This window comes from Tiliqua scincoides, chromosome 10 (genome assembly GCF_035046505.1).
Source record: "Tiliqua scincoides isolate rTilSci1 chromosome 10, rTilSci1.hap2, whole genome shotgun sequence".
In the NCBI taxonomy this organism is placed as follows: Eukaryota; Metazoa; Chordata; class Lepidosauria; order Squamata; family Scincidae; genus Tiliqua; species Tiliqua scincoides.
In genome coordinates, this window is record NC_089830.1 from 24,213,814 (window position 1) to 24,241,425 (window position 27,612).

The 27,612-nt window shown below is 46.8% G+C and overlaps 2 protein-coding genes across 2 annotated transcripts in view; one reads left to right on the forward strand and one right to left on the reverse strand.

Moving 5' to 3' along the window:
* Positions 1-1,578, reverse strand: part of LOC136661067 (very-long-chain 3-oxoacyl-CoA reductase-like) — a 38,399-nt gene extending 36,821 nt beyond the window's left edge. The window contains exon 1 of the mRNA XM_066638089.1: positions 1,440-1,578. Within this exon, the coding sequence (XP_066494186.1) occupies positions 1,440-1,578 (139 nt within the window). The remainder of the gene's footprint in view (positions 1-1,439) is intronic.
* Positions 1,579-3,745: 2,167 nt separating this feature from the next.
* LOC136661069 (very-long-chain 3-oxoacyl-CoA reductase-like) lies at positions 3,746-27,464 on the forward strand. The gene is made up of 12 exons (XM_066638090.1): positions 3,746-3,760; positions 4,650-4,721; positions 4,958-5,033; positions 5,746-5,856; positions 6,853-6,917; positions 9,985-10,029; positions 10,125-10,159; positions 14,805-14,886; positions 16,323-16,388; positions 18,703-18,849; positions 26,587-26,679; positions 27,396-27,464. Exons 1-12 carry the CDS (start codon positions 3,746-3,748, stop codon positions 27,462-27,464), a joined length of 876 nt encoding a protein of 291 aa, XP_066494187.1.
* The last annotated feature ends 148 nt before the right edge of the window (positions 27,465-27,612 follow it).

Genomic DNA, 27,612 nt, shown 5'->3' on the forward strand with positions numbered 1-27,612 from the left:
CTAGTGCATCCGCGTGTGGGGGGGGGGGGGAAATCATCACAGAGTTTAGATGGTATTCTGATGTCCTTACATCAGCTTGAGAGATTGAGGAATTTAGATGTACTAATACTGACCCATCTTCATGATCTGGAGTAGCCTGTATTCTTGTTGAGTTATGTAATCCTTCATTTAATCCCTCAATAAAAGTCTGTGAGCCCTGGAACTCCTTCAGCCCCCATTGCAGCTCTATAAGGGAAATTTCTCTCATCTCAGTGAGATTATCAGGCTGTTCCAGAGCAGAGAGTAACCTAATTGGAGTTAACGTCTTTAGTTCTGCTTGTGGATCTAAAGTTAATTCCAAATCGAAACAAGAATTCGTTTTTGCTATCAGCTTTTCCTTAGGCAATGAGCAACTCAAAAGGGTTGAGCCTTCTTGGACAGAGAAATCAAGATCTAAAATCCTCTTATCTTGGAAGGGAACCAGGATTTCCTCATGCACTCTTTTCCTTTTCGGCATTAATAGATGATTCAATTTGTCTCTGAGTTTGGAGAGGTCTGAAAATTCATCCTGTTTCTCAGGAAGAATTCTATCTAATTTACAAGGGCTGTTCACTCGCCATTTATCTTCCTTATCAGGACCAAACTCCCTCGCAACTGTGCCTGCGGTTGATGTTGGAATGTAGGCATATTTTACTTTTTTAGTTCTGGCAAGGACTTTAACCCCATGCTCTTTGAATACTCTTTGTGGAAATATACCATATCTTCTTAGATGTTGGGATAAATGCAAAGGAATATCTGCTGATCTAAAATCTAAAAGCAGTCTTTTATGATAATTTTGCGAGGGCAAAAAATAAAAATGGATTAACTCTGCTGGAGCAATATCTCTATTCATTAGTTCTATCAGGGAGGAAAGAATTCTTTTCTTGGTTGTCCAAAGCTGGATGTCTTTTTTGGGAAAACAAATTAAAACTTGCTTTGTTTGCAGTACTCTTTGGACTCTTTCTTGATTATAAGCTGGAGGATGTAGGGCAATGGCGTCCTCTCCTCTCCTCTTCGATAAACACGTGTTTGGCTTAAGGCTTCTAATTGCCTTTCCATTTCACTAATTTTCCCCAATAACACTAACAGAGTCTCTGCAGATAAGAAACACATTTCGCTCAAACATACTATGGAGCAATTTAGATGTGGGGGAGGAGCATTTATTGCCTTTCGGCTATTTGCGTCCCATCCTGGAGATTTATTCTTTCTACCATTCTCTGCTTTCAAAATGCTTGCTGATTTGAGATAAGTTGATTTATTTATGTTAGCATTTAGCAGACAGGACTCAGCTTCTTGACACGTAGAGCTGTTGTTAGATACTACTATCGGAGTACTCACAGTGTTAGTAACCCTCTTGGAAGGAAAAAAACTTTCAATTCTGAGCTGCTTCTTTTTTCTCTCCTTTTCATCCTCCTCCTCACCGGGACTGATATTGTTTCGTCTTTTCTTCAAGCTCTTCCACCCAATAGTGCGTATGGAGTCATTTTTTATCTTGTTTATGGCTTCATTTATCTTAACAGAAGCAGGAGCTAAATCTAAACACTGTTGCTCCTCCGCCATCTTGCCTCCCTTTCTTCTACCCGCTGAGGTAAAAGCAGACCTGATGCTTGTGAGCGTTGGGCAGGCTCTGGGCGCTTAGGGAGAGTCCTGCCTGATCGTCCCCGAACATTGCAATAGTGCCGGGTCGATCTAGGGGTCTGCCGCTGCTGTGTGCAGTGGAACTGAGGCCTATAAAAGGGGAAAGAGCTGGAGGACCACCAGGGAAGCTTGGGAGAGAAGGAGCTGCAAGGAGCGAGCTGGGAGAGACCAAGGCAGAGAACGAGCTGAGGAGAGAGCTGCAGGGAAGGAGCCCCTGGGGGAGCCTCAGAGAACCAGGGAACAAACATCCAGCCTTTACCTCAAGTCCTGCTGCCTCCTTCCTGCCTAGTGCCTGCCTCAGGTCCTCACTCATTTGGGGAATTTGTGTTGTTTTTATTTGGTTCAGGTTCCATTCCTCATAATAAAAGCCTTAAAATTACGTTGGTTTCAGTGGTCTCTTTCAATCCTGCATAACAATCATCAACATCAACATCATCATTCTTTATTTACGGTCACAGACCCAACATGCCTTACTTACCTATGGTGCAAGCAGTAGCAACTCTTTCAAACTCTAGCCATTGTTGGCTGTGTTACCTCCAGTTTTACCCAATCACCTTAGGCTTAGATGTGATTGCCCAACATATACGAATTGGTGCAAGCTATTTTCCCAACCATCTGGACTATCTCCAACCAAGCTGCATCGGTGAAAAGGAATTCTATTGTAAGAAGGGTTGGTTTGCAGAGATTGCAGCCTTAAATATGCAGGTCACTTCATTCCAGACTTTTGGTGGGTAACAGTCATTTAAAATAAATGCATAAACAAGGGAAAGTGGGATAAATAATATCCAAATAAATATAATATAGAAAATATATATGGCCCAGAGGTGTGGTCCAGTGGTCGTGCTATCATACTGCCCAAAGAGCCAAGAGGAGCAACTCAGGTCATGCCCTTGGAAAGGAGACGCAAAGCCAGAGTGCCGTAATCTGTTGTGAGAGGATGGAGTCGCTGACCGAGTCTCAACCTGAGTTGACATAGAGGGGGAGTGAGGAGAGGTCAGTTGGCAAGAATGGTCAGGACCCTGAGAACCTACCTGGGCTTGATTTAGGGTTGCCTGCAGAAGGTTGATGGCACACAGCCAGAAGAGAAAAGCACACCATACACCTGGTGACTTCTGGTGACAATATTGGAAAAACCCCACTGAAAGATTCAGCTGCCTATGCAATCCACCTTAAATGCTATGGAAAAACAGAGAAAGGCAGTATATAAAATTTAAATAAATATTACATGGAAAATTGTTGTTGGCAACCTTCAGTCTTGGAAGACTCTGGTATCGTGCTCTGAATGGTGGTTCTGGAAAAGCTTCTAGTGTGACTGAAAAGGCTGATTCGGCAGTGACAATTCCTTCCACACTGGGAGCAAGTGTGGTCTGTCCCTGGTCTGTCCCCCTGGCTATGGTCTTCCTTCTTTGCCTCAGTTTGTTGGCCAAGTGTCTCTTCAAACTGGGAGAGGCCATGCTGCACAGTCCAAGCGGGACGCTCAGAGGCCAAGGTTGAGGTCCAATCCTAAGGCCTGCAGATCCCTCTTGCAGATATCCTTGTATCGCAGCATGTGGTACATGGAAAATACATATGGAACATATGTATACATAGTGGGAATAAAAGGATTTTCAGCAAGTGTGGCTTATCCTGTCACATGTACAGTATGCCCCCCCCCCGGTCCAATGCACACTTACCCAGGAGGAAAGTTGGGTAACAAATCCTGGCCTTTCTAGCAAGTCTTTGCAAGTGATATTACATTGGAAATTCCTGCCATGGCTTTCAAAAGTCACCTAGAGATTGTTGCAGATTCCTGGCAACTCCAGGACCTTCCTAGAGGTTTAGCAACTCTGCAGGCACCTCCCTGAGATAGAAGAATAAAAGAGCCTGCTTGTGCTCCATCTCTCGTGAAGCTGTCTGATCAGGGACAGTGTATGCTGCTGAAAAAGAGAAGCAATGACTTCCAACAGCACTTTCTGTCTCAACCTGGCACTGTCTATCCTCGGAATTATAACTGTTCTCCGTCTCCTTTGGCAAGCTGCTTGTGGCTTGGGATATCGGTTGAGGATTTATGTGCTGTCAAAAGAGTGGAAAGGGGTAGACCTGGCCAGCTATGGACCTTGGGCAGGTGAGTGCCTCTTTTGTGCCATCATCTCATGGGGAATGGAACAGAGGCTGAATCCTGTGCAGGTTCCCCGCAGCTCATTGATTAATAAGTTAGATTCATCTCTGAAGACCTTTAGATTGACTTAAAAAATGCATTCATTCAGTCATTTCTGCCCAATGTTGCATGTATGCAAGTGATCAAATGTGCATACCTGTGAGCTGGGCAGAAATGGGTTAATTGAGCAAGACATTTAAAAGAAATGACTTCTTATGAATACATGTTGCTATAAACCATGGCAGAGGGGAAGCCAAAAGCAGATCACCACTCTTGAGATGATGCCTGCTGAGACTCAGGAATGCATCCTCTCAAAACAAGGAGAGCCTGCCTTTTATCTTCCAAATGATGGTCTTGTTTGGATGGATATTGGTGCAGATTTAATTAATGGACTAAAAACTCTGACCCTCAATTGGCTCAGGAAATTGGATCCTGCACTTATTGGCACATGGTCTGAGTTTGCCTCGTTATCAAGTCTCTGTTCTCACTCATTCTTCCGTCTCCTCTGTCTGCGCATTCATCATGTTGTCCCAGCACTTATTCACTCAAACCCAACACTACTCCAACCCGATCCTGCAGCCTGGCTCCTTCACCAGATCTGTCTCCTGGGGTTTGTGTCCAGCTCTGACTGTATCCCCAGCACTCTTTCTTTGCAGGGGTGGACGTGTGCACCTGGGGTTCCACGGGTTGTATGTGATGCAGTTGGCACCTCTTCCTGCACTGAAATGACCTTCATGCAGAAGCCATTGTCACAAAGGGGTCCTTAGATGATGAACTTAGGAAGTTCTTTGGATTTCTGACAAGGATTGAACTTCTTGAGTGAAACTCTTCCGGGTGACATTCCTCTTGTTCATAGCTTGTCCTTTCTGCCTCCTTTGTAGTGGTAACCGGAGCCACGGCGGGGATTGGAAAAGCCTACGCGCATGAGGTGAGTGGACTATGATGTTTGAAAGGATCTTAGAAGGGTCCTCTTGGGCATGCTTAGGTTCATGTACGTTCAAGGTGTAAGCAAAGAGAAAGACACAAGTGATCCAGGAACCTTCCGACAGGAAAAGGAGCACAGCAGGCACTTTCACACTTGGTGATTGGCCTTTCCTAGCCCTTTGCAGCTAGTCCTTTGCAGCTAACCCTTTGATCTCCTGACTCTCCTTCTTGGGCTTCCAGCTTGCCAAGAGAGGCCTCAACGTGGTTCTCATCAGCCGCTCCCTGGAAAAGCTGAAGCAGGTGGCTGCTGAAATTGGTAAGTAAGAAGCTGCACCTGGGAGGCGAAGGTGACTGGGCAAGCCGCTGGGTCCAGCTCTCAGAAATGGGACTCTTTCCAGAGCTCTGGGATCCTGAAAGAAAAGATTGCCAAAGTAATTACTGACACAGAAAGTTGGAGCCATGTTGAAGGTTGTGTTTTTATGATGACAGATTGATAAGTATGCTGTTCTTTTGCTATCTCGTTTTTTGTTATAGGAAGAGTGTGCATTATAAGAGGGGAGAGTGGTAGTGGGAGATGGGGAGGGCAGACCAGCACTGGGAGGGGGCATGGACAGCGGCATAGGCTGCTGTTTGATCTTATCCCCCTTCCCAGGCCTGATCCACCGACATATGGCTCTTTGGACTTGAGCTATACTGGTGCAGATCCAAGTACTTCCATCGCGGCAGTGGCTGCTTACTTCAGGGCAAGGGAACAGGTGTCTCCCAACATCATGGAGACCTCCAGCTGCCTCTCTTTCCATGCTGCATACAGTGGAGGCCGTACTGGTGCCGCTGCAGCTTGGCACAGAAAGTTAGTTAGGATTTGGCTGTTCTGCTTCAGAGACATAACCGGACAGGCTGTTCGGACCCCTGCAAGACTGGACACCTGCATGTGTCAGACAACTGCTCAGTGTTCCTAAGTCTGCCTGTTGGTCTAGTGACCTGTTCTGGCAAGGCAGTTCCAGCATCTCTTTGCCTTCACTTCCCAGAGGAACAGCACGGCCGAAGCACCAGAGTCATCCAGATGGATTTCACCGAGGGATCGGAAAGCTATGAGCCGATTCGAGATGCTCTGCAGGGCCTGGAGATTGGCATTCTGGGTATATGCACCTTTTCCTATTTATACTTTTTATTAAGCTTTTTAATCTTGCGTCATGTACACTGTGGGAGCAATCCTAACAGCACAATAGGCCAGCACCAGTCCCAGCCCAGGAGAGTAGCACACGTTAGCGCCTTCTCGGGAGTCGGCTGGGCCGGTGCTGGGTTGCATGCCAGCCCACGGAGGCTGCATCCTGCCTCCTCACCAACATGGGGAGGGAGGGTTGCATCAGCCAAGCTTGGCCAATGCCCAGGCCTGGGGAGGGCAGGAGGAGGCAGGGGTTCTGAGGTGGTGGGAGGGCGGGTGGAGGGTGGGCGGGGAGCAGGAGGCAGGGCTGGGACCCAGCTGTTATGATGGATAACAACCCCGTTCCCTGGGCAGTGAGGAAGAGCTTGAAGCTGCTCCGTTCTCCTCAGACTTGTGCCACCTCCTGAGGTGGCATTCTCGGTATATGCACCTTTTTCTATTTATACTTCTTATTAAGTTTTTTAGTAAAGCAACGTGCACACTATGCGCACAATCCTAACAGCACAATAGGTGCTGAGGTGACACAAGTCCATGGAGACCCACTGGGGCCGTGGTGTCTTACCTGGGAGTAAGGGGAAGAGTTTCCCCTTGCCTCCTGCTGAGCCACTTCTGACCCCAATCTTGGCTGGACTTGCCTGGACTTGCAAGATAGGAGTGAGCTGTATGTCCAGCAAGCAGTGGAGAAATCACTGGAAGTCCCTCCCACAGAGGGTCAGAGAATATCAAAATGGGGAGAGGGTCAATTTTTTGAAGATGGCTCTAGGTTTTCCATTAGAACATGTTGTGGGTGCATCAGGCTGGTGGTCTCTAATATTAACCCAGGTTCCAGCCCATCATCTCGAAGTTTGTGCCTGAGGTCTCTTTGTGCTCCTCTGCTTTGTTGCTGAGCGAAGGTGGAAGGGTGGTGACTCTGACCCTCTGGCCTTCTGTGTCTATGTGACAACTCACCACCTGGTCACTCTTTTTACAGTGAACAATGTTGGCATGACCATTCTTCAGCCACTGTGTTTTCTAGACCTCCCTGACATTGACAAGGTGAGTTTGGTCTCAACCAAAGACCGCCTGGCACCTCCCTGCCTGTCATCAGCTACCATCATTTGTTCAATCTCCTGCACACAGTTGGTGGTTCAGTGCATTGTGACATGTTGGCTGTCATCTCTGGGTTGTAATCAACTGAGCATGTAAAGTACAGATACTACAACACTTGTTTGTGGCTCCCCTGTCCACCACCCCATATTTCACAGGTCTCAAGCAGGCATGTAATGAGGCTCTTACATGCCCCCGCCCAACACTGGGTCTTTTTAATCACTGACCCTGAGCTACTGGGTTCCTCTTCCTAGAGCAAATATCGTGTGGAATTAGGAATTCTAACCTTCTTGGAAACAATGTTCAGAGAGGTTGCCATTCTGTTGCTGCAAATAGGGCCAAATGTTAATTTGTACACCTTAACCATGAACAGTACTATGGCTGCAGTCTTATATATACTCACCTGGGAGTAAGTTTCCTGTAGACATGCATAGAGGTTTACTGAAATCTCGTCCCCTCTGTCTTCCTGGCGTTTCACGGGCTTCTTATTATCAAGGTAGTTGACATTCTACTGTTTTCAGCTTTATTTTTTTGTATTGGAGTTTATTTTTTGGTCGGAGTTTCCAGATAGGGCTTCTCTAGGCAATTCTCAAGATGATTAGGAAACACATTCTGTGCTATCAGATCTGGCTTTTGGTCTTTGCCCTCATTTGGATGGGCAAATGGCTGCCTGCGATTGAAGAGGTGAGGCACTGGAAGTGAGAGGCACACAGAAAGAGGCTGTGACTGAGTGGAAGCTTCTTGTGCCTCTGTCTTGTCTTTGAAACATCCCTCTCTTGCATGGAGGAGCCAATAAACGCCGTAACCAAAGGAGCAGGTTGTTTTAAGGACACTATTTTGATTGAAAAGTGGACTTTAACGTCAATCAATTTTAAAACAATGTCCCCTTGGCAACTGCTTGTCCTGTGTTGTGGGATTCTTTTCAGCTTGTACAGCCTGAGGATGTGGACAGACTCCTTTGGAGTGTGAGGCCATCTGCCTGCCTGCTCGACCCTTGCCCAGCTTGGTTGATAAGAGCTGCCCGGGGTGGGCTGGCTGAGTGGACAGGGAGGGTGGTCAACTCTTCCTTAATGGAGGGGACGTTACCACTCGCTTTGAAACGGGCGGTGGTTCGCCCCCTCCTGAAGAAGCCCTCCCTGGATTCCACTGTGTTGGATAACTACCGGCCAGTCTCCAACATCCCGTTTCTGGGCAAGGTAATTGAGCGGGTGGTGGCGTCCCAACTCCAGAGGGTCTTGGATGAAGCGGATTATCTGGATCCTTTTCAATCTGGCTTCAGGCCGGGCTTTGGGACGGAAACCGCCTTGGTCGCCTTGGTGGATGACCTACGCCGGGGACTGGACAGGGGGAGTGCGTCCCTGTTGGTTCTGCTGGACCTCTCAGCGGCTTTCGATACCATCGACCATGGTATCCTTCTGGGCCGATTGGCCGAGTTGGGAGCTGGAGGCACTGTTTTGCGGTGGTTCCGCTCCTACTTGGAGGGTCGGTCCCAGATGGTGGTGCTGGGGGATGCCTGTTCGACACCCTGGCCCTTGAGATGCGGGGTGCCACAGGGCTCAATTCTGTCCCCCATGCTATTTAACATCTACATGAAACCGCTGGGAGACGTCATCCGGGGGTTTGGAGTGGGGTGCCATCAATATGCCGATGACACCCAGCTCTATCTCTCCTTTCCTCCAGACTCCAGGGTGGCGGTTGAGGGCCTGGAGCGCTGTCTGGAGGCAGTGAGGATCTGGATGGGGGCTAACAAGCTGAAATTAAATCCGGATAAGACAGAGGCTCTCTTGGTTCGGAAATCCTCGATGCAGGTGCTGGACTATCGGCTTGCGCTGAATGGGGTTGCACTCCCTCTGAAGGAGCAGGTCCGCAGCTTGGGGGTCCACCTGGACTCGCAGCTGCTCCTGGATTCCCAGGTGGCAGCTGTGGCAAGGGGGGCCTTCGCTCAGCTTCGGCTGGTGCGCCAGCTGCGGCCGTACTTGGATCGTGCAGACCTGGCCACGGTGATCCATGCCTCAGTGACATCGAGATTAGATTACTGTAACGCGCTCTATGTGGGGCTGCCCTTGAAGATGGTTCGGAAACTGCAACTAGTGCAGAACGCGGCGGCCCGTGTGGTTACTGGAGGTAGGCGGTTCGACTCTGTCAGTCCGCTTCTCCAGCGGCTGCACTGGCTGCCCATTCGTTTCTGGGCCCAATTCAAGGTGCTGGTATTGACCTTTAAAGCCCTATACTGCTCTGGACCAGGGTATCTTAGAGATCGCCTGCTCCCGTACAATCCGGCTCGCCCTCTCAGGTCATCAGAGAAGGCCTTTTTACAAGTGCCGCCGCCTAGGGAGGTACGTGGGGCGGCTGCAAGAAATAGGGCCTTCTCAGTAGTGGCACCAACGCTATGGAACTCCCTTCCCCTTGACTTAAGAATGGCTCCCTCTCTTGAGACCTTTCGTCAAGGCCTGAAGACCCTTCTGTTTAAACAGGCCTTCTGAGTTCTTGGCCTTTTAACATCTTTTTAACATCTTTTAATATTTTTTTACAGGCCTGATTCTTTTATGACTTGCTGCTGCTCTATGCTCTTTTTACCTTTTTTTTTTTTACTCTGCTGTTTTTAGTATGTGTTAATATGTTTTTATTTGTTTTTAAATTGTTTTTAATATGTTGTAAGCTGCCTTGAGTCCCTTCGGGGAGAAAGGCGGGGTAAAAATAAAGTTGTTGTTATTATTATTATTATTATTATTATTATTATTATTATTATTATTATTATTATTATTATTATTATTATTAAAACAAACCTTGAATTCAAGTCTTCAAGGCTCAGGCTCTACTTCTGTCAAATTCAGACTGTGGCCGCTCTTTCTCTCCACCTTTTACTAGCTGAAGTGTCCTGTGATGCTCCAAAGGCTGCGGAGAGATGCCCAGGTGGTATGGAAAGTCGAGGCCCCCTTGGTCTCTCATCAGCTGCCAGAAGCTTTGTGACAAGACAATAACCAAGACAGTCACACTTCTTTTTCTTCTCTTACAGTATATACCTGACTTGGTGAACTGCAATATACTTTCTACATTGAAGGTGGGTGATGTATGGATGAACGGAACATGGAAGGGGAAGGTGCTTGGGCCCCGTTTCCCATCACTGACTGTGTGTCATTGCTCTTGTTCTCCTAGATGACACAGATCATCCTTCCTCAGATGGTTGCCAGGTAGGCGAGGAGGGAATCTGCACCCCTCAGAACCTGCCTATACAGTATTCCAGAATGACACCTGTGAGGGCTTCTGCTTCCTCCAAGGAAACTGGATTTTGATTGGGGTTGTCAACAGTATAGGAAAAAAGTATCATGAGCAGATGTCAAAATTGTTTATTGTATTAGCTAAAAGCCCTCACAATGAGATAAGATAAAATATATGGATCCAAGTATACATCAAAATAGAAACAATGATAAAATGATAAAATGAGGTCAAAATCAAGCACAAAGGCACCTACACCCATCATATTAAGGAATCTCCTTTACAATCTACTGCTGTTTCCCCCAGGTAGTTGGCACAAATAGTTCTGGCAGCTTTGGCAAACAGCGCTACGCTATAAGTGATCAATGAGTCACAATGGGAAAGCAACCAACACAATTTCATTTGTGTGTTCTCCCCTTGAAGGATAGCCAAAATAGGCTCCAAAAATCTTACCCTAGGGTTTTGATAAAGCTAGCAATGAAGCAGGTAATGTACAATATCCTCGATCTGTCCTGCTCCACAAATACAAAACCTCAAATGCCTGGGAATGGACATATATCTGCCATCTAGAACTGCCGTTGGCATGGTTTGGAAATGCAGTTCAGTAAACGCCTTTCTCAAAGAGGCAAAGGTAAGTGAATATAAATATTGCACTCTTGAGTGACTTGGTTTCAGGAAACGATACAGCTGAGACAAATATGAAGATCTTACTATATCTAAGTCCTAATCGTTATCCAGTTTGAACATCCATTCCTTCAGCATTTGTTTAATTTCAGAAAAGACAAAAATGTCAGTAGAAAGAGCTTTAGATTTTAAGAGCATTTGCACCAAAGTAGCCCAATCTCCTCTTCTCCAATGCTCAGCCAAACAGAGTTTAGGAAGACGATTTTCTGGCATGTTCAAAATTCTCATAATAAGAAATTATGGCTACGGCAGCTCTGGCCTTTATAGATACCATACCTGTCTCCATTCTGAGAAATGCTGCCAGAGTAGATGGGGGAACTGCCAAAATGTGCCTCAAAAATTTATTCTGAGCAACTTCAGGAATGTGTACGTTGTTCTGCTTTATACCCCAGATCTCTATACCATATAACATTTGAGAAATTACTCTCCCCGAAAAAACCTTTAAAGCTGGAATTACCAAATTACCTCCTCTGGAATGGAAAATTTTTAGTAAGGCATAGCTTGATTTTTGTGCTAATGTTTTAACATTTTGAAGTTGGGATTTCCAGCTATTTCTTTCATCAAAGAATACACCCAAATATTTGAAGGCAGGAACTTGTTCAATCTTGTGATCACCCAAAGTCCAACTAAATTTAGGTGAACACTTGCCAAAAACCACTATTTTAGATTTGGCGTAATTCACCCTCAATTGCTCCGAATCACTAAAATCTTGTAGCTTGTTTAAAATTCTCTTAAGCCCTTTCCTATTCAAAGATAATAAAACAATGTTGTCCGCATAAATAAGGGTTGCAATCTTAAGGTTTCCAATTGAAGGGGGGAAATGATCTGCATGAGTTAGAACATTTACAATGTTGTTAATATAAAGGTTGAAAAGAAGTGGGGCCAGCAAGCACCCTTGTCTAACACCTTTGGTAGAACGAATTTCCTCCGTCAATCTTCCATCTGCACTAATTCTTACCCTCAAGGTAGTATTAGTATATAATTCCTGCATTAAGAGCAGCAGCCTCCTATCAATATTAGTCCCAGCAAGCTTATCCCATAGACGATCCCTAGGGACTGTATCAAATGCAGAGGAAAAGTCTATAAATGCTGCAAATAGCCATTTGCTTGTATATTTACAGATTAAATGGTGAAGGACAAAGTTTTGATCCACCGTACTATAGCCTTTCCTAAACCCAGCTTGTTCTTGATGTAAAATATCACTTTCCTCAACCCACTTTACCAACTTCTGAAGGAGATAACGACAGTAGATCTTAGAACTAATGTCCAGTAAACTAATTGGGCGATAATTCTGGGGGTTAGAATTATCCCCTTTTTTGTAAACTGGAAAAATAATACTCTGCCTCCAGCCTTCCGGGAAAAGGCTTGTAGCATTAATGTAAGTAAATAATTTGGCAAGGAGAGGGGTCCACCATTCAATATTGGTCTTATACGCCTCGGGAGGAATCATGTCCTCTCCAGGTGCTTTTCCTGTTGCTAGAGCATCTATAAGTTCACCTACTTCCTGTTCTGTGACTGGGGGCCATTCTGGTGTTAATGCCAAAAGCGACTGGCTATTGCTAACATTATTTTGCCTGGCATTGGCGTCACTATCAAATATATTACTAAAATATGAACACCATGTACCGGCAGCAATACAGTCATTCATTTTACAACTAAGACCCAAATTGGGAGGTGAAATTAAAGACCAAAACTTTTTTCATTCTTTTCCATGACAGCCTTCCCCAATTCCTTCCACTGAGCTGACATATGTGCACTCTTTTTTTGTTTCAGAAGTTCCTTATAAGTTGAACGACATTGGGTCAAAGCATCTAAATCTGAAACTAGCCGAGTTTGTCTTGTCTTCCTAATCAATCGAGTCAGACTTTTTTGGCCAATCTACATTCCTTATCAAACCAGCTACCCTGGTAGGGGGCAGAACCAGGTTCCCGTGTCTTCTGAACTAATAAAGGCCTTAACATTGAAGTAATATAGTTAAGGCTTTCTATAGGATCCATGTCTCCTTTAACAACGTCCCTATGTAAAACCACAAGATTAGGACTGTTTAATAATTCCTGGATTGATAAATCCATAGTGGGGGACCATTTCAATGGTTTCCCCACAACAATAGTCCTGTCAGCCCAATCAGTGGAAATAAAAGGCAGCTGAGGGATTTCTGTGGATATAGAGAGACATACAGGTAAATGATCACTATCAGGACGATCTAAGATGTCATAGTTCAGCTTAAAAGATAATAACCTGGTGGAACAAAAAATATAATCGATGACACTTGCTGCCCTACTGTTTTTTAAGTAAGTGAAATAACCCTTTGAGTTATCCAAAAAACTGCCATGAAGGCAAGTTAACTGAAAAGATGACATTAACTCAACTAACCTGCTACCTTGTGTATTAGCCACCTTATCTAAGGAGGAGTGATCAGATAAAAAGACTTCATTATGAAGCACAGAGATGGTTCTGGTCCCTGGCACATTGAACCCAAAATGGTTGGTTGGCCACATCACATAGTTTAGAAGCACTGATGTAGCATACTTAGCTAGAAAGAGACATTTGCTTGTCTCCATTTGCTCTTTTCCAGTCCTTGGGGTCACAGTCTTTCTGGTGCCACAAGGGCTCTTTGATTGCTGTAAAGCAGGGGTGCTCAGTACGTCGATCGTTATCTACTGGTTGATCTTGAGGCAAAATGAGTCGATCGCGGAGCCCTGTCTCTCCAAACTGGCGCGGGAGAGGCAGCGCTGCTGAGGTGAGGAACAAGGTGAGCGGCCGTGGCCTCTGCGCAACCCTCCCCGGGGGCGCCTTGTTAGAGCCTCAGCCGCAGTCCCTGCATCGGGGGCTGCTCTTGTAATGCGGGGGCATTCTGTGGCAGGACTGCCCTCTGCCTGGCCCCCTTTTGTGGAGGCAGAGAGCAGAGGCAAGGCTGGTCTGAGGAGGGGGGGAGGGCACCTTATTAGAGCCGAAGCCGCGTCAGGGGCTGCTCTTGGGCTCCACTACTGGGGCTGACTCCTGAGTAGACAGGCAGAGGAGCTCCTCTCAAGCTGCTCCCCTGTCCATGCATCCCTGGGATGAAGCCCCCTTGACTCTGCTGGGGCTGACTCCTGAGTAGACAGGCAGAGCAGCCACTCTCCTGTCCATGCATCCCTGGGATGAAGCCCCCTTGACTCTACTGGGGCTGACTCCTGAGTAGACAGGCAGAACAGCCGCTCTCCTGTCCATGCATCCCTGGGATGAAGCCCCGTTGACTCTACTGGGGCTGACTTACCTTTCCCCTGTTTTTGCACTGGTATGTATGGAGATCTGCCCCCCTCCAACTTCCATCTGTTGGTTCTGTGTGCAAGGGGTTTTGCACTGGTCTTACTGTGATGTCTATATAGAGATCTTCCCTCCCCCACACCTTTCCCCTGTTTTTGCACTGGTAGGTATGGAGATCTGCCCCCCCCCCCACTTGTATTGGAATGGAGGAAGATCTGGTGAGGAGGTAGATGTGGTGTCAGCAGTGGCCCCTTTAAGGGTCAGGCCTGGGCATCCAGCAGCATGTGCTGCACAGCTGCAGCCACTTGAAGGCAATAGGGCCCTCAGGGATATAAGAGCACCTGAGGCAGGAAGGGTTTGTGGGTTGTAGAAGGAGTGCAGGTTGACTTTGGAAGCTGACGTTGTGTTGTGCAATATTGGCTCATGTGGTTATGCAAGGTACACCAACATACATTGTACACATAAATGTTATATGTTATAATGGCGCGAACATTGTAAAAAAACTCTGGTAGATCTCCGGGACTTGCTGGGTTTCAAAGTAGCTCTCGAGCCAAAAAAGTGTGAGCACCCCTGCTGTAAAGGCAGCCCTGCCTGTTCCCTCTGGAATATTTTGGAGAATCTTGGTTTGCATTGGATTCCTTGGGGAAGGGCAGATGTTGCTGTAACTCACCAGAATGACTCTCTCTGTAGGAAGAAGGGGATTATCATAAACATGTCTTCGTTACTTGCCCGTCGTCCTATCCCCCTGCAACAGATATATGCTGCATCCAAGGTGAGTAGCATGTACACCTCTGTAACCCTATATCTTCAGGTTCAGGCTGTCAAGAGGACATATTTTTCTGGTGCAGTTCTGTGGCCTGCTGAAGGGAAAGGTGCCAGCTCCCAGTCAGTTGAATCACAGTAATAATAACCCCCTTCCAGGGGGTTTCTTCTATCTTTTTCCCCACCATGCCTGCAGCTTCTCTGGAAGGGAAAGAGGTGGCTTGGGTTGGAGGGGCACTTGACTGGTTGCGCACGAAAAACTTGCTGGTGTGTTCCTAGCTTAAGCAGAAAAAGAGTAAGAACTACAGGAATGAGTGCATTTCTACGGGGCTACACCTGCCATATGAAAGGCTGCTCAGGTGTGCCCTGTTTTGAGATGCCCTCCTGCAAGCTGAAGAACTCAAAGGGCTTGAACACAAGATGATACAAGGAGGAGGAGCCATTGACTGAGCTTTTTCTTCTTCTGTTAAGACGACTGGAGATTTTCTTGTTGTGGCTGATCTTTCCGGATCCTTCCCTTCCCAATAGATGGGGAAGATGTCACACACAGGGTGAGAGAGGACTCCAGTGGCATAGCTAAGGATCGTGTAGCCCAGTGCTGAACTCAGAATGCCCTGGTTGTGACGTCACACTTGGCCTTTTAAAAAGGGTGAAAATGGGGGAAAATCTGCCTCCTCCCCCAGCAGCTCGCTGCCCACTTGCTCTGCTGCCTCCCTCCAGGCTCCCCCCATATCAACAACTTATTGGTTCCCTGCTGTATCATAGGAACACGTAATTGGCTCTCAGAATGAACAGTCTCAGTGGCCAGTTTTGAGTTAACCAAACATAGTTTTTGTTACATAATGCAGTTGTATTTTTATTTTTGTTATTTGGCTATAACTTTTGATATAATAGAGATATTTTGATGCTGTTTGTTTCATTGTATTCTGCATTAAATTCCACATTGAATGGTGTATAACATGATGGTGTTATAAAACCAAAGTTTTAACAATTTTGGTCACTAGTGTTCAGCTCAGATTGCTGCCCTCCCTTATGCTTGTGGCCCACTACAATTACTACCCCCTGCACCCCTTAGCGACACTACTGGGGGACCCAGAATGGGTCCTCTTGCTTGTCAGAATGACTCCAAGTCCCTCCTGCTTTTCACACGGAAGCCTTCAAGGACAGTAGGGCAGGCATACAATGATTGTGTCTAACATAGGATTGTGTGTTGATGTGTCACCAATACATCCTTTCAGCATGGAAAGTGCTATAAATCCATTCTTTTCTTTCCTGCTACCACTGTGTGTCCTTCATGACCTTCAAATAATCTACTTTTCACATAAGTGGAACATGCAGCTTGATTGTGCCCTTGTCAATTGAGACCTTCTTTTGAAGAGGTTGCTACACCTTGAATGCTCACAGAGGTATTTTCACCCTCAGACTCTGACTTTTCTGCCCTTTCAGGTATTTATAGATGTCTTCTCCCGAGCATTGGACGGAGAATACCGCTCCAAAGGCATCATTGTGCAGGTACTGTTGATTGAGCCTCCTGTTCTTATCCCAAGCAATCAAAGGACAATCGGACTTGTGGCAGACCACTCAACAGGGCAAAATTCTTCCAGTTAAGAAATTAGGATTTGCCTATGGGATGGCATTCTTCCTGGTCACGTCCACACTGTAGGTTCCTTCCAGCTGTGGACACCCTGTGCTCCCACCACCTGCAGCGAGGAGAATTAAAACAAAGAGTCCCCTTAATGTGTGATACAGTACTCTTGTCTAGCAATGTCCTTCCCCACAACCAAGATCAAAGAAGTCCCATTCCACAAGGCCCCTGCAACATTAATTAGTGGCTTCCTCCTCCTTTTTCACTTTGTATGTAGCATGGTCAGGAGCACAGTGAAATGTGTCTTACAGCGCAATCTGACCTTGCACTGGAACAGGCAGGCCAGGACAGCTGCGCTGTATCCAGTGCAAGATTGGGGCCTGAAGTGGCTCAGCTGGAGGTAAAGTGAAACTCCTTCCCTTACCCCCGGGTAAACCACCACAGCCCCAATGGGCCTCCTCGAACTTGCACCACCTCTGGAGGTAGCATAAGTTTGAGGAGAGTGTAGTGACTTGAAGCTGCTCCATGCTGCTTGGGGAACGGGGTTGGGATCTGGCATAACAGCTGGCACCCAGTCTCCTACTCCTCACCTGCCTGCCCCAAGGACCGCCCTCCACCTGTCCTCCCCCCACCCCGGAACACCTCCCTCCCCGCCTCCTCCCTGCTCACCCCAGACCCCTATGTCGGCTGAGCTTGGCCGATGCAATCATCCCTTTCCAAGTTGGTGTGGAGACAGGATGCAGCCACCGTGGACTGGTGTGTGTCCCTCTGTCGGGGTTCCCCTCCCACAGGTCCCCAGCTTACCCAGGGAGAGGACTTCTGGGTCAGAGGATCAGAGAGGAAGCTGGTGGAGCATGGGGCCACCTCCCCACACGCTGCTTGGGCACTCCAGTGGGTGGCAAAGCGCAGCAAAGGAACACTGCGTGCTGAACCCCCCGCTTCTCCCTCCACCTTGGAGGAGGAAGGGGGGAGACAGGACGCAGGCCATTCGGCTGCTGGGCAGCTGCCTCTCCCCTGCCTCGGGGGAGAAGGGGAGCACTCCTGCCTTGCCGGGCAGGGCACCTGGCTGTGACATCGGGAGCCCCCAGCTGGACCTCCCGACGTCGTCTGCAGAGCTACAGGACCCAGGTGGGCAGGGCCAGCCCACCCCCCAAAGGCAGAGACCAGGGCAGAGGCAGCAGCCTTCCCAGCCATCTCAGGAACAACCCTGACAGCTCCAGGTGAGAGGAGGTGGGAGGGAACCAGAGAGAGGAAGGGGAGGAGTGCTGGTCATCCCAGGGGAGGGCAGTCCCAGAGACAGGCTCTTTTTGTACCATCCCTGTGAGGGAAAGGGAGGGGCCAAAGCGGAGGGTCTGCCCTACATAAACCTGGAGGCCAGGGATGACAATGCAGTTGGGAGTTAGAAGAGCAGGCAGGAGGATCTGCTGCTAGCAGCCCCTGCTCCTGACTGACAAATGCTGCCAACCCAAAGAGGGGGAACCGGGTGACACAACCCCCCCTTCTTCTGGTGAACTGTTCTGAGGCCTCCACAAGGGGTCCCCCTCGGAAAGGCCAGGCGGGCCCTCCGCTCCCCTCCCACCACAGGGAGGCCTCACACCCTCCATGGCCCAGCTGACTCCTGAGGAGGTGCAAATTTGCTAAGGGCATGTTTGCAACCCTCCTGGCCTGGTGCAAGTCCACGCTGGCCCAAGGTGCAATCAGGATTGCGCCCTTAGTTAAACAACTTTAGTATCCAGGGGCAGGACCGAGGAGAGGAGGAAGCAAGCTTGTTTTTATTACTTGTTCCCTTCCATTGTTTTATTTTATTTTGTGATAGTGTTGTTTTATTATAAACAGGAAAAATGAAAATAATAATGAAAGGAAGACAACAATTAACCCCCCCCCCCCACAGGAATTGCCTAATTAAGAGGCAGCCCATCACTAATTCCCCAGTGATTCTGAACTGGAAGCAACAAAAGGGACAGAATTGGCAAAGAGGTACCAATGGTAGAGTAACTTCTAAAAACCTGGATTGGCATTTTGCCAGTCCATACACATTTATTGGCAGTCAGAATATGAAGCCTCCAGATTGTCAAGGTCTGGGAAAAAAAGTACTTGAAGCCTAGACCTCCAGCCTAGAACCTTCTGCCAACTGAACATCAGGCTGCAGTTCCCAGCCCCTGAACTGAGGAATCCTAAGTTGGGGAAGACAAGCATGGATTCAGACATGGTCACCCACTCTAATGCTCCTTCCTTCCGCAGTGTGTGCAGCCCGGTGTTGTTGACACCAGTATAACTACCAAGGTTGTAAGATATATGAAGATACCGGCAGATGTGTTTGCACACAAGGCATTGGATACCGTGGGGCTCACCAACAGAACCTCGGGCACACTTAAGCACAGCATTACGGTGAGTTCAGTGTGTGAGTTGCTAGGTAGATTAATGGATAGTGGCAAGCCCTTGTTTGCTTTTTATCCTCTATACAGAAATGTGAAGCAGCAACATATTTTTGGTCTGCCTCTGGGGCAAAGTCCAAACATTATTTAGTTGTGGGTAGTTTTATTTCCCACTTCCAGTTGTTTTTCATGTTTTTCACCTCCACTTGTATTTCCCACCTCCACTTGTTTTTCATGTTACAAAATGCAATTGGAGAGTCTGTAGTTTGCCTCCGTAGGTGAGATGTGGAGTTTGCAGAACTATTACCAGTATGTGTGCCATTAATGCAGTAATAACTCTGCTGATTCTCAGGCAAACATCAGAGGGGGAGCAGAAACCAGTGAGCACATGAAGGCGAGTTCCTCCTATCAGTCTACCCAAGGCAGCTACCTCAGTTGGCCTCATGGATGGGCCAGCCCTGCTGATATTAGTTGGTTTCCTCTCCGAGGGCCTTGGGAACTGCAGCTTGTGAGGATGCTGAGAATTCTGTAACAGAGAATTTGGGGCATCTGTGCCTCTGGCCTCCTCCCAGAACCAAGCGTTTCCTGGGGGGGAGGGAATAAATTTGAAGCCAGTTCTGGCTAATAAGGCTGCGGCCTCATTACATCCCCCAAACTCTACTCCTTAGTCGCCTTGGGTGCCCCCCAGGGAGAAAGGCAGATCGCAACTCCAATAAATAAATAATAATAAATACTCCTCTTGCTCAGAGAAAAGCCTCACTCAGCCTTGCTCAGCATTTTCCTTCTTTTCATTTGCCTTTCAGTGGCTCCTGGCACGGACATTATTTCCCCAGTGGTTGCAGTTTTCATTCATCGGGGATGTTTTAAGTTTAATCTTGTTCAAGAGACTGCTAAAGCAGGACTAGCCTGCCTTTCTGGAGATCCACGAGGGTATGGGGCATGGCCCAATGCCCTGGCCCTAAAGCTTTGTTTGGGTCTTGTTCTCCTGCACACCGATGTTGATGAGAAGTTTCCCACCAAGTTTCAATTGCAAATTTGACAAGCTGCTTCCCCCCCCCCCCCCGCTTTTTTGGGAAAGGGTGAGAACCATCAAAGCGAAACAACTGAAAGCTGGTTGAAACTGATTTTTCTCCTGGCGCTCATTTTTCGCTGGTTTTGTTAAGTTGCTAAATGATGATTGCCCATCCGGAAAAACTGTACAATGTAACATGCCCTGTCTGTGCCAGGCAGAGGCTTGGTTTTTAGCTCTGCTGCCACGACTGCCTCTCGTTTTCAGCTGAATCTTTTTTTCTTTACTTTATTGATGAATAACAAAATAAAAAAGATACTATCGTAAAATGCAATATTATATATGTATTTTTAAAATACCTATAAAGGAAAAAGGGGGACAAAAAAAGGAAAGAGTATAATGCCCCAGGAAGCATTTGCATAACACCAGAACCAGGGGACATCCACGAAAGTTGGGAGAGTTAGGACAGACAGAAGAAAATATTTCTTTACCCAGTGTGTAATTAGTTTGTGGAACTCCTTGCCACAGGATGTAGTGATGGCATCTTGCCTGGATGCCTTTAAGAGGGGATTGGAGGAATTTCTGCAGGAAAAGTTCATTACTGGTTACAAGTCATGGTAGGTATGTGCAAGCTCTTGGCTTTAGAGGTAGACTGCCTCTGATTGCCAGGTGCAGGGGAGGGCACCAGGACTCAGGTTGTGTCTGTTGTCTTGTGTACTCCCTGGGGCATTTGATGGGCCACTGTGGGATACAGGAAGCTGGACTAGATGGGCCCTTGGCCTGATCCAGCGGGGCTCTTCTTATGTTCTTATAATAAGGAAGGACAAAAATGCCAAAGTTACATATATCCTTATACAGGCGTGCACCGTTTAACAACCATTTGCTTAATGACAAACCGCATATATGACAGTGATCAAAGCACAATAAATATGCTCTTAATGAGGCAATTGCATCTCCCATAGCCTGCGGCAGAGTGACTGTACACAACTGAGAGGCTCTTAATTCAAAGAAGAGGCAATCTATCTCCGGTAGCCTGTGCAGCCAGTTAGTGTATAGCACGGAGTGTCTGTTTACACCACAAAGGCAATAGTTTGGACTGGATGTTCACTTAATGACCTTATCACATAACAACCAATTTGGGCCCAATTGGAAGCAGCCAAGCCCAAGATTAAAGGAAGGAGCCGGAGTGTGTGCTGGGAAAAGCTCCGGACATTTCTTCATGTTCAGGGACAAGATTCCCAGACAGTGGTGTCGCTAGGGGGTGCGGGGTGTGTGGTCCGCACCGGGTAATGTGCACGGGGGGGGTGACGCGCACTGGGGGGTGATGCACTAAAATCACAGTGGTTAGGAGTAGCCCCATCATATTATATACCGTTGGTTGCGGAATGTCGAGCGGAAGGCAATGCAAAAAACCAGAATGAAATATCTCCTTTCTATCAAAAGTTATGGCCAAAAAAACAGGAGAACAAAAAATGCATGGATCTCTATGGAAAATGAAAGTGAGTCGTATCACGCATTTACTCGTGAGCAGGCAAACTTGCCTTAGCCCCTTAGGAAAGGGCGGGCTGAGTGGAATCCAAAGACACCAGAAAGGTCCTGATGCAATGAATGCAGCCCCCAAAAACACCTGAGAAGGAAGTCCCTCCCTCCATGCAGATGAATGTATTGAGCCCTATGGAAAGCCTCATGGTCGCATTTACTCGTGAGTAAGCAAACCTGCCTTGGCTGGTGTGGAAGATCAGGTGAAGGAGAGTGCAAGGCTACCAGAATGGTCCTGATCCTATGCACCTGGAGCTAAACAATTGCTCCAGAAGGCAGCCCCCCCCCCCCACTAAAAAGGATCAAAAGAGGCTTCAGCTGATAAGGTGAACTTTTTTGAGACTTGCAAAGCCAGGTGGATCCTGACAGTGACCTGGTTTAAACAGAAGTTCTTAAATTGAACTGTGCTCTGGGTAGGGCTGAAAACCTTACTGGTTTTGGAGGGGGGGTGTTATTGCAGGCAGGCTACAGAGGAAATTCACTTGGTGGAACAGGGCTGGCTTCTGCTTATTTAATTATTTGTTTTACTTTAATTATTTATACTGATTTATTTTAATTTCCCTGATGATGTCACTTCCACCATGACATCACTTCTGGTGGGTCTTGGACAGATTGTCATTCTAAAAAGTGGGTCCCAGTGCTAAAAGTTTGAGAACTGCTGCAATAAGGTGTTAGTAAATTGACACCCTGGGGGTGTGTGTGTGTGACACCACTAGTGACCAAAATCACTAAAATCAGTTTGGAGGAATAATACCAGCATGTTACATATCAATCAATGCATAATTTCATGCAGAATGTGTTCTATCTTTGTTCTATCAAAAGGTACAGCCAAAAAACCAGTGGGGGCGGAATGATGGTACATCCTCACACCCACCAACCTGGGTGTTGCCCCGCCCACTGCATGGGGGATGACGCGCTGGCATCCCGCATTGGGTGACGCGAACCCTAGTGACGCCACTGTTCCCAGATAATGAGGAAACAGAAAGTTTCTCTCTTCATCACACCCTTCATGTGAAATTCCTATCTCTGAGATGTCTCAAGGTTTGGCAAGGTTTACTAAGATCTTGAGGTCAGGTGTTTGGGATACTGAGGTATGCCCAGGATAAACAGTGAGTATTATTCCTACTGGCTAACCTATTGAGATGTGCTGTGAAAGAGCTTCACAGTCTGATTTCTGCAGAGCCCCCAAAGCACCAGCGGTGGCAAGCCTGCTTTTTTGGCATCTAAAACTGTTGGTGAGTCTAGTGTTGTTATCTAGATGATAATCTTCAGTGCACGAGGCTGGCAGGTGTGGGTTTCTTCCTAATGCACAGTCCCCATGCTGCAAATGCTATGTTGCAAGTGATGGTAGATGATAGCTGTGGTGTTGCAAACCCATCACTGATCAGATCACAAGAAGAGGATGTGCTAACAGTGATCATGTGATAAGAGTTATAGGGATGGACCAGGGGTGGGCAAACCACGGCCCGGGGGCCATTTGTGGCCCTCGGGAACCCCAATTCAGCCCTCAGGAAGCCCCCAGTCTCCAATGAACCTCTGGCCCATTGGAGACTGTTGGAACCCATGCTCAACTGCAACTGCCAGTTGCAACATCCGTAGTTGTCCCAAGCACTTCAGTTTCTGACTTGGTCTGTAGGTTTTTACTGTGCAAGAGGAGTGTGGCACACAGTTCATGGATCTCATGTGTATTATAAGTAAGCTCAGTAAAATGCATTCATTCATATGTTCCATCTCTAATGTATGCATTTGTTCAAATTTATTCAAATTTGAAATGTAAATTCTTTTGGCTGAAAGTGTCCAAAGAATTAGAAAAAAGAGATTAAAATAAGGGGGAACAGGACATGGATCACTCCACTTTGTTTCCGTCATACACAAAGTGGAGAGGCGCTCTTGGGGAGCCATTGCCCCCGAGCCTTATTTTTCTCTTTTTAAAGCCTCCTCTTCTGATGCATTTGCACCTGTTTGCTAAGTAAGCAAGTGTGAAGTGCACGCTCAGAAACCACAAGGGGGAAAAGCACAGAACCTGCTAGCCTTGTCGGTGGTAAGGGAAGGTGTGAAAACAAAACCTCCGTGTGTGACTTCTTCCTCCTTCCTGTGTGCTCAGAAGTGCTGCGAGGACAAGGAACTGGCCTGAACAGGTTCGAAAATGAGGTGGAAGGCGCACCAGTGCTGCACAAGGTCAAACAGATATACATGTGATGCAACCACATTTTTACACCTCCCTGCTGACTGAAGAAACTTTAGCTGGTTAATCATTATAGTTTGGAAAGTGTGTTGATGAAATATGCTTGCAATCAATGCATGCAACTTTGGAGGGACTGGCAGATGCAGTTTCCCTGAGTAACTTACAAAATCAATCCATGCAGTTAATTAATACCATCTTGTTTTTCTACACTGTTATCAGGGATACCATCCCCCCTAGTACAAATACTTACCCACACTCACCCAGGAGTAAGTCCCATTTACTATCATTGTTAAAAGCATATACATAGTAACTTGATAAAAGCACAGATCTGTAACATTTCCCCAAATGCATTCACATACTATGTGACATATGCATGCATGGACTATGGACATATGACAGCATCAAGTCCAATATATTAAAAATAAAAAATAAAATATTGAAATGGATGGGGACCCACCTGAATTTGGCTGGCGACCCACCTAGCGGGTCCCGACCTGCAGTTTGAGAAACACGGCATTATAGCATCTACACCAATGCATTCTGGGGTGACAGTGGGGGAGCATGAAACCTGTAAGCATGTCATTAAAGCTATTTTTCTACCGATTTGGTATCCACTGGCGGTTCCAAAATGGATAACAAGGCACAACCTGTGTAACAGTGGATAATCGTGGATAACAAGGCACACAACTTGTATAAACCTGCTAACTGGATAAGAGGCACTTTTTCAAGTGGGTGCTCCTCTTTTATTTAGCAGAAGAAGAGTAACTGGCCCTCCTCACCCCAGCAGTGTCTTTTCTAGTGTCTATCTGCTGGTATTCTTTTGCATCTTTTTAGATTGTGAGCCTTTTGGGGACAGGGATCCATTACTTATTTGATTTTTCTCTATAAACCGCTTTGTGAACTTTTCATTGAAAAGCAGTATATAAATACTGTTAACAACAACAACAATAATAAATAAATAAATAAATAAATAATAAACTTTATTTCTATCCCGCCCTTCTCCCTAAAGGGACCCAGGGCAGCTCTAAAGGGACCCAGGGCGGTTAATAATAATAATAATAATAATAATAATAATAATAATAATAAGTTGCTAAAGGTTGCATCCCTAATGCAATGGCATCAAATGATATATTATCTGGCTCTTGCAACACAATTTCGTGCTCCACACCTGCTGTGTGGGTTTTACCTGGTGTGATTTAGTCTGATCATCACAACAGTCTGAAGAAACCTTTATTAACCCACAAGATAGAGACCACATGGACAATGGCCCTTTCCTATCCAACTGGCTGCCCAAGAGGCAGAGCTGCAATACCTCTTATACCTCTCCAGGTGTTTCCAACTACAGATCATTCATATCGCTGGTGGGCAACCTGTTGTGACTCTTGATGTCAGGTAGGTTAAAAGAGTGTTAGTTGCCTCATCTGCCCAGCTTTGCTGGTCCTCCTCCTCTTACTCTCTTAACTCAGAAAGCAAGGGTGTGGGGGAATAGAGCAAAAAAGGAAGTGTGGAGGAAAGGAGTGCAGTGGCAACTACATATACATCCACCTCATGGTGGCATCCTAAGAACAAAAGAACATATGAGCAGCCCCACTGGATCAGGCCATAGGCCCATCTAGTCCAGCTTCCTGTATCTCACAGCGGCCCACCAAATGCCCCAGGGAGTACACCAGACAACAAGAAGACCTGCAAGGCCTCCTGGGAATTGTAGTTTAAGAACATAAGAACAGCCCCACTGGATCAGGCCATAGGCCCATCTAGTCCAGCTTCCTGTATCTCACAGCGGCCCACCAAATGCCCCAGGGAGCACACCAGATAACAAGAGACCTGCATCCTGGTGCCCTCCCTTGCATCTGGCATTCTGACATAGCCCTTTTCTAAAATCAGGAGGTTGCGCATACACATCATGGCTTGTAATCCGTAATGGATTTTTCCTCCAGAAACTTGTCCAATCTCCTTTTAAAGGCATCTAGGCCAGATGCCGTCACCACATCCTGTGGCAAGGAGTTCCACAGACTAATTACATGCTGGGTAAAGAAATATTTTCTTTTGTCCGTCCTAACTCTCCCAACATTCCATTTTAGTGGATGTCCCCTGGTTATGGTGTTGTGTGAGAGGGAAAAGAATGTCTCTCTATCCACTCTATCCATCTCGTGTATAATTTTTTATGTCTCAATCATGTCCCCCCTCAAGCGTCTCTTTTCTAGGCTGAAGAGGCCCAAACGCCGTAGCCTTTCCTCATAAGGAAGGTGCCCCAGCCCCGTAATCATCTTAGTCGCTCTCTTTTGCACCTTTTCCATTTCCACTATGTCTTTTTTGAGATGTGGCGACCAGAACTGGATGCAATACTCCAGGTGTGGCCTTACCATCAGTTTGTACAACAGCATTATAGTATTAGCTGTTTTGTTCTCAATACCCTTCCTAATGATCCCCAGCATAGAATTGGCCTTCTTCACTGCTGCCACACATTGGGTCGACATTCCCATCGAGCTGTCCACCCCCACCCCCAGATCCCTCTCCTGATCTGCCCTAGACAGCTCAGAAACCATTAGCCTATATGTGAAGTTTTGATTTTTTGCCCCAGCGTGCATGACTTTACACTTACTTACATTGAAATGCATCTGCCATTTTGCTGCCCATTCTGCCAGTCTGGAGAGATTCTTCTGGAGCTTCTCACAATCACTTCTCACAGTCATGCTCACCAGTAAGCAGAACAGGTGCACAAGGGCTGGCCCACAGCTCAAGAGAACAATGCGACTGGCTTCAAGTGGCAGGGCTACCACAGGAGACCTTTGAAAACTGAACCTGCTGCCGCTGCCTCCCTCCAGCCCACCCCAGATGGAGCCGCTCCCTTTAAACAAAGCAGAAAGTGTGGGGTACACTGGATGTGTGTGTGTGTGTGTGTGTGATTCCACTTCATTTTGTGCTTGTCACGTGAGGACGGAAATAAGGAAGCAGACCAAAACAAAAAAATGCTTTACCCAGCATGTAATTAATCTGTGGAACCTTCTTTGCCATAGGATATGGTGGTGGTCTCTGGCCTCGATGCCTTTAAAATGGAATTGGGCGGACGTATGGAGGAGAAGTTCATCACAGGTTACAAGCCACGATGGGTATGTGCAACTTCCTGGTTTTGGAAGTAGGCTACCTGAGAATGCCAGGTGTAAGGGAGAGGTACAACAGGATGCAGATATCTTGTGGACTTGTCTGCTCCCTGAAGTATCTGGTGGGCCACTGTGAGATACAGGAAGATGAACGAGATAGGCCCTTGGCCTGATCCAGCAGTGGTCTTCTTATGTCCTTATCCCTGTCTTCTGTGTATTTTTCATAAAGCCCCCAACACATCCCTTAAGATGTTTAGCTGTGGATCATCCACCAGAATGATCCAGTATGTGTGAATCAGCCTTTTCAAAGAAAGGAAAGTTACCTAGGGAGTGGGGTGGGGGAGCAGGAGAAAGTTGCGCAACTCTTGGTGCAGAAAAATGTTTCTGCACTGGCTCACTGGTGGGTTGACTGAAAATATTCAGAAATCTTTTGTACTTAGGTGTGAAACCATTAGTGATGGGCGAGAATGAGAGAGGGTTGTCGCCCTGCTGTGCGCACAAAACAGAAGGTTCCCTACCAGTGTTCATTCCATTAATTGTTCCAGACTATCACAAGCTGCACAAACTCCACAAGTTGTGGAACTACATTTTGGGAACGAGTTTCCCTTTTGCCGCATCATGCTCTGAGGCAAGATAGAAAACTCTTCCATGAGCAAAAGTTTGCCTTAGAAGCCTGTCCACTGTCTTTTTTTTTTTTTTTTCCCCCTTGTGGCCATTTTTCTTAGGAAAACTGCAGCAAAGAAAATTCCCTCATCCACCATCATGGCGCCATCATCATCCTGAAGGTTCAGTAGCCCTTTGTAGTATTTAGTACCCAATACTAAAAGCGGGGGAGCAGAGTCAGTAAAAACAGTTGGCAACCCTTAATTTCATTATGATGAAGCGGTTTGTCCTGGTATCAAATAGTATGCAAACTGAGAATGTTTCTACCAGTTTCTGTAT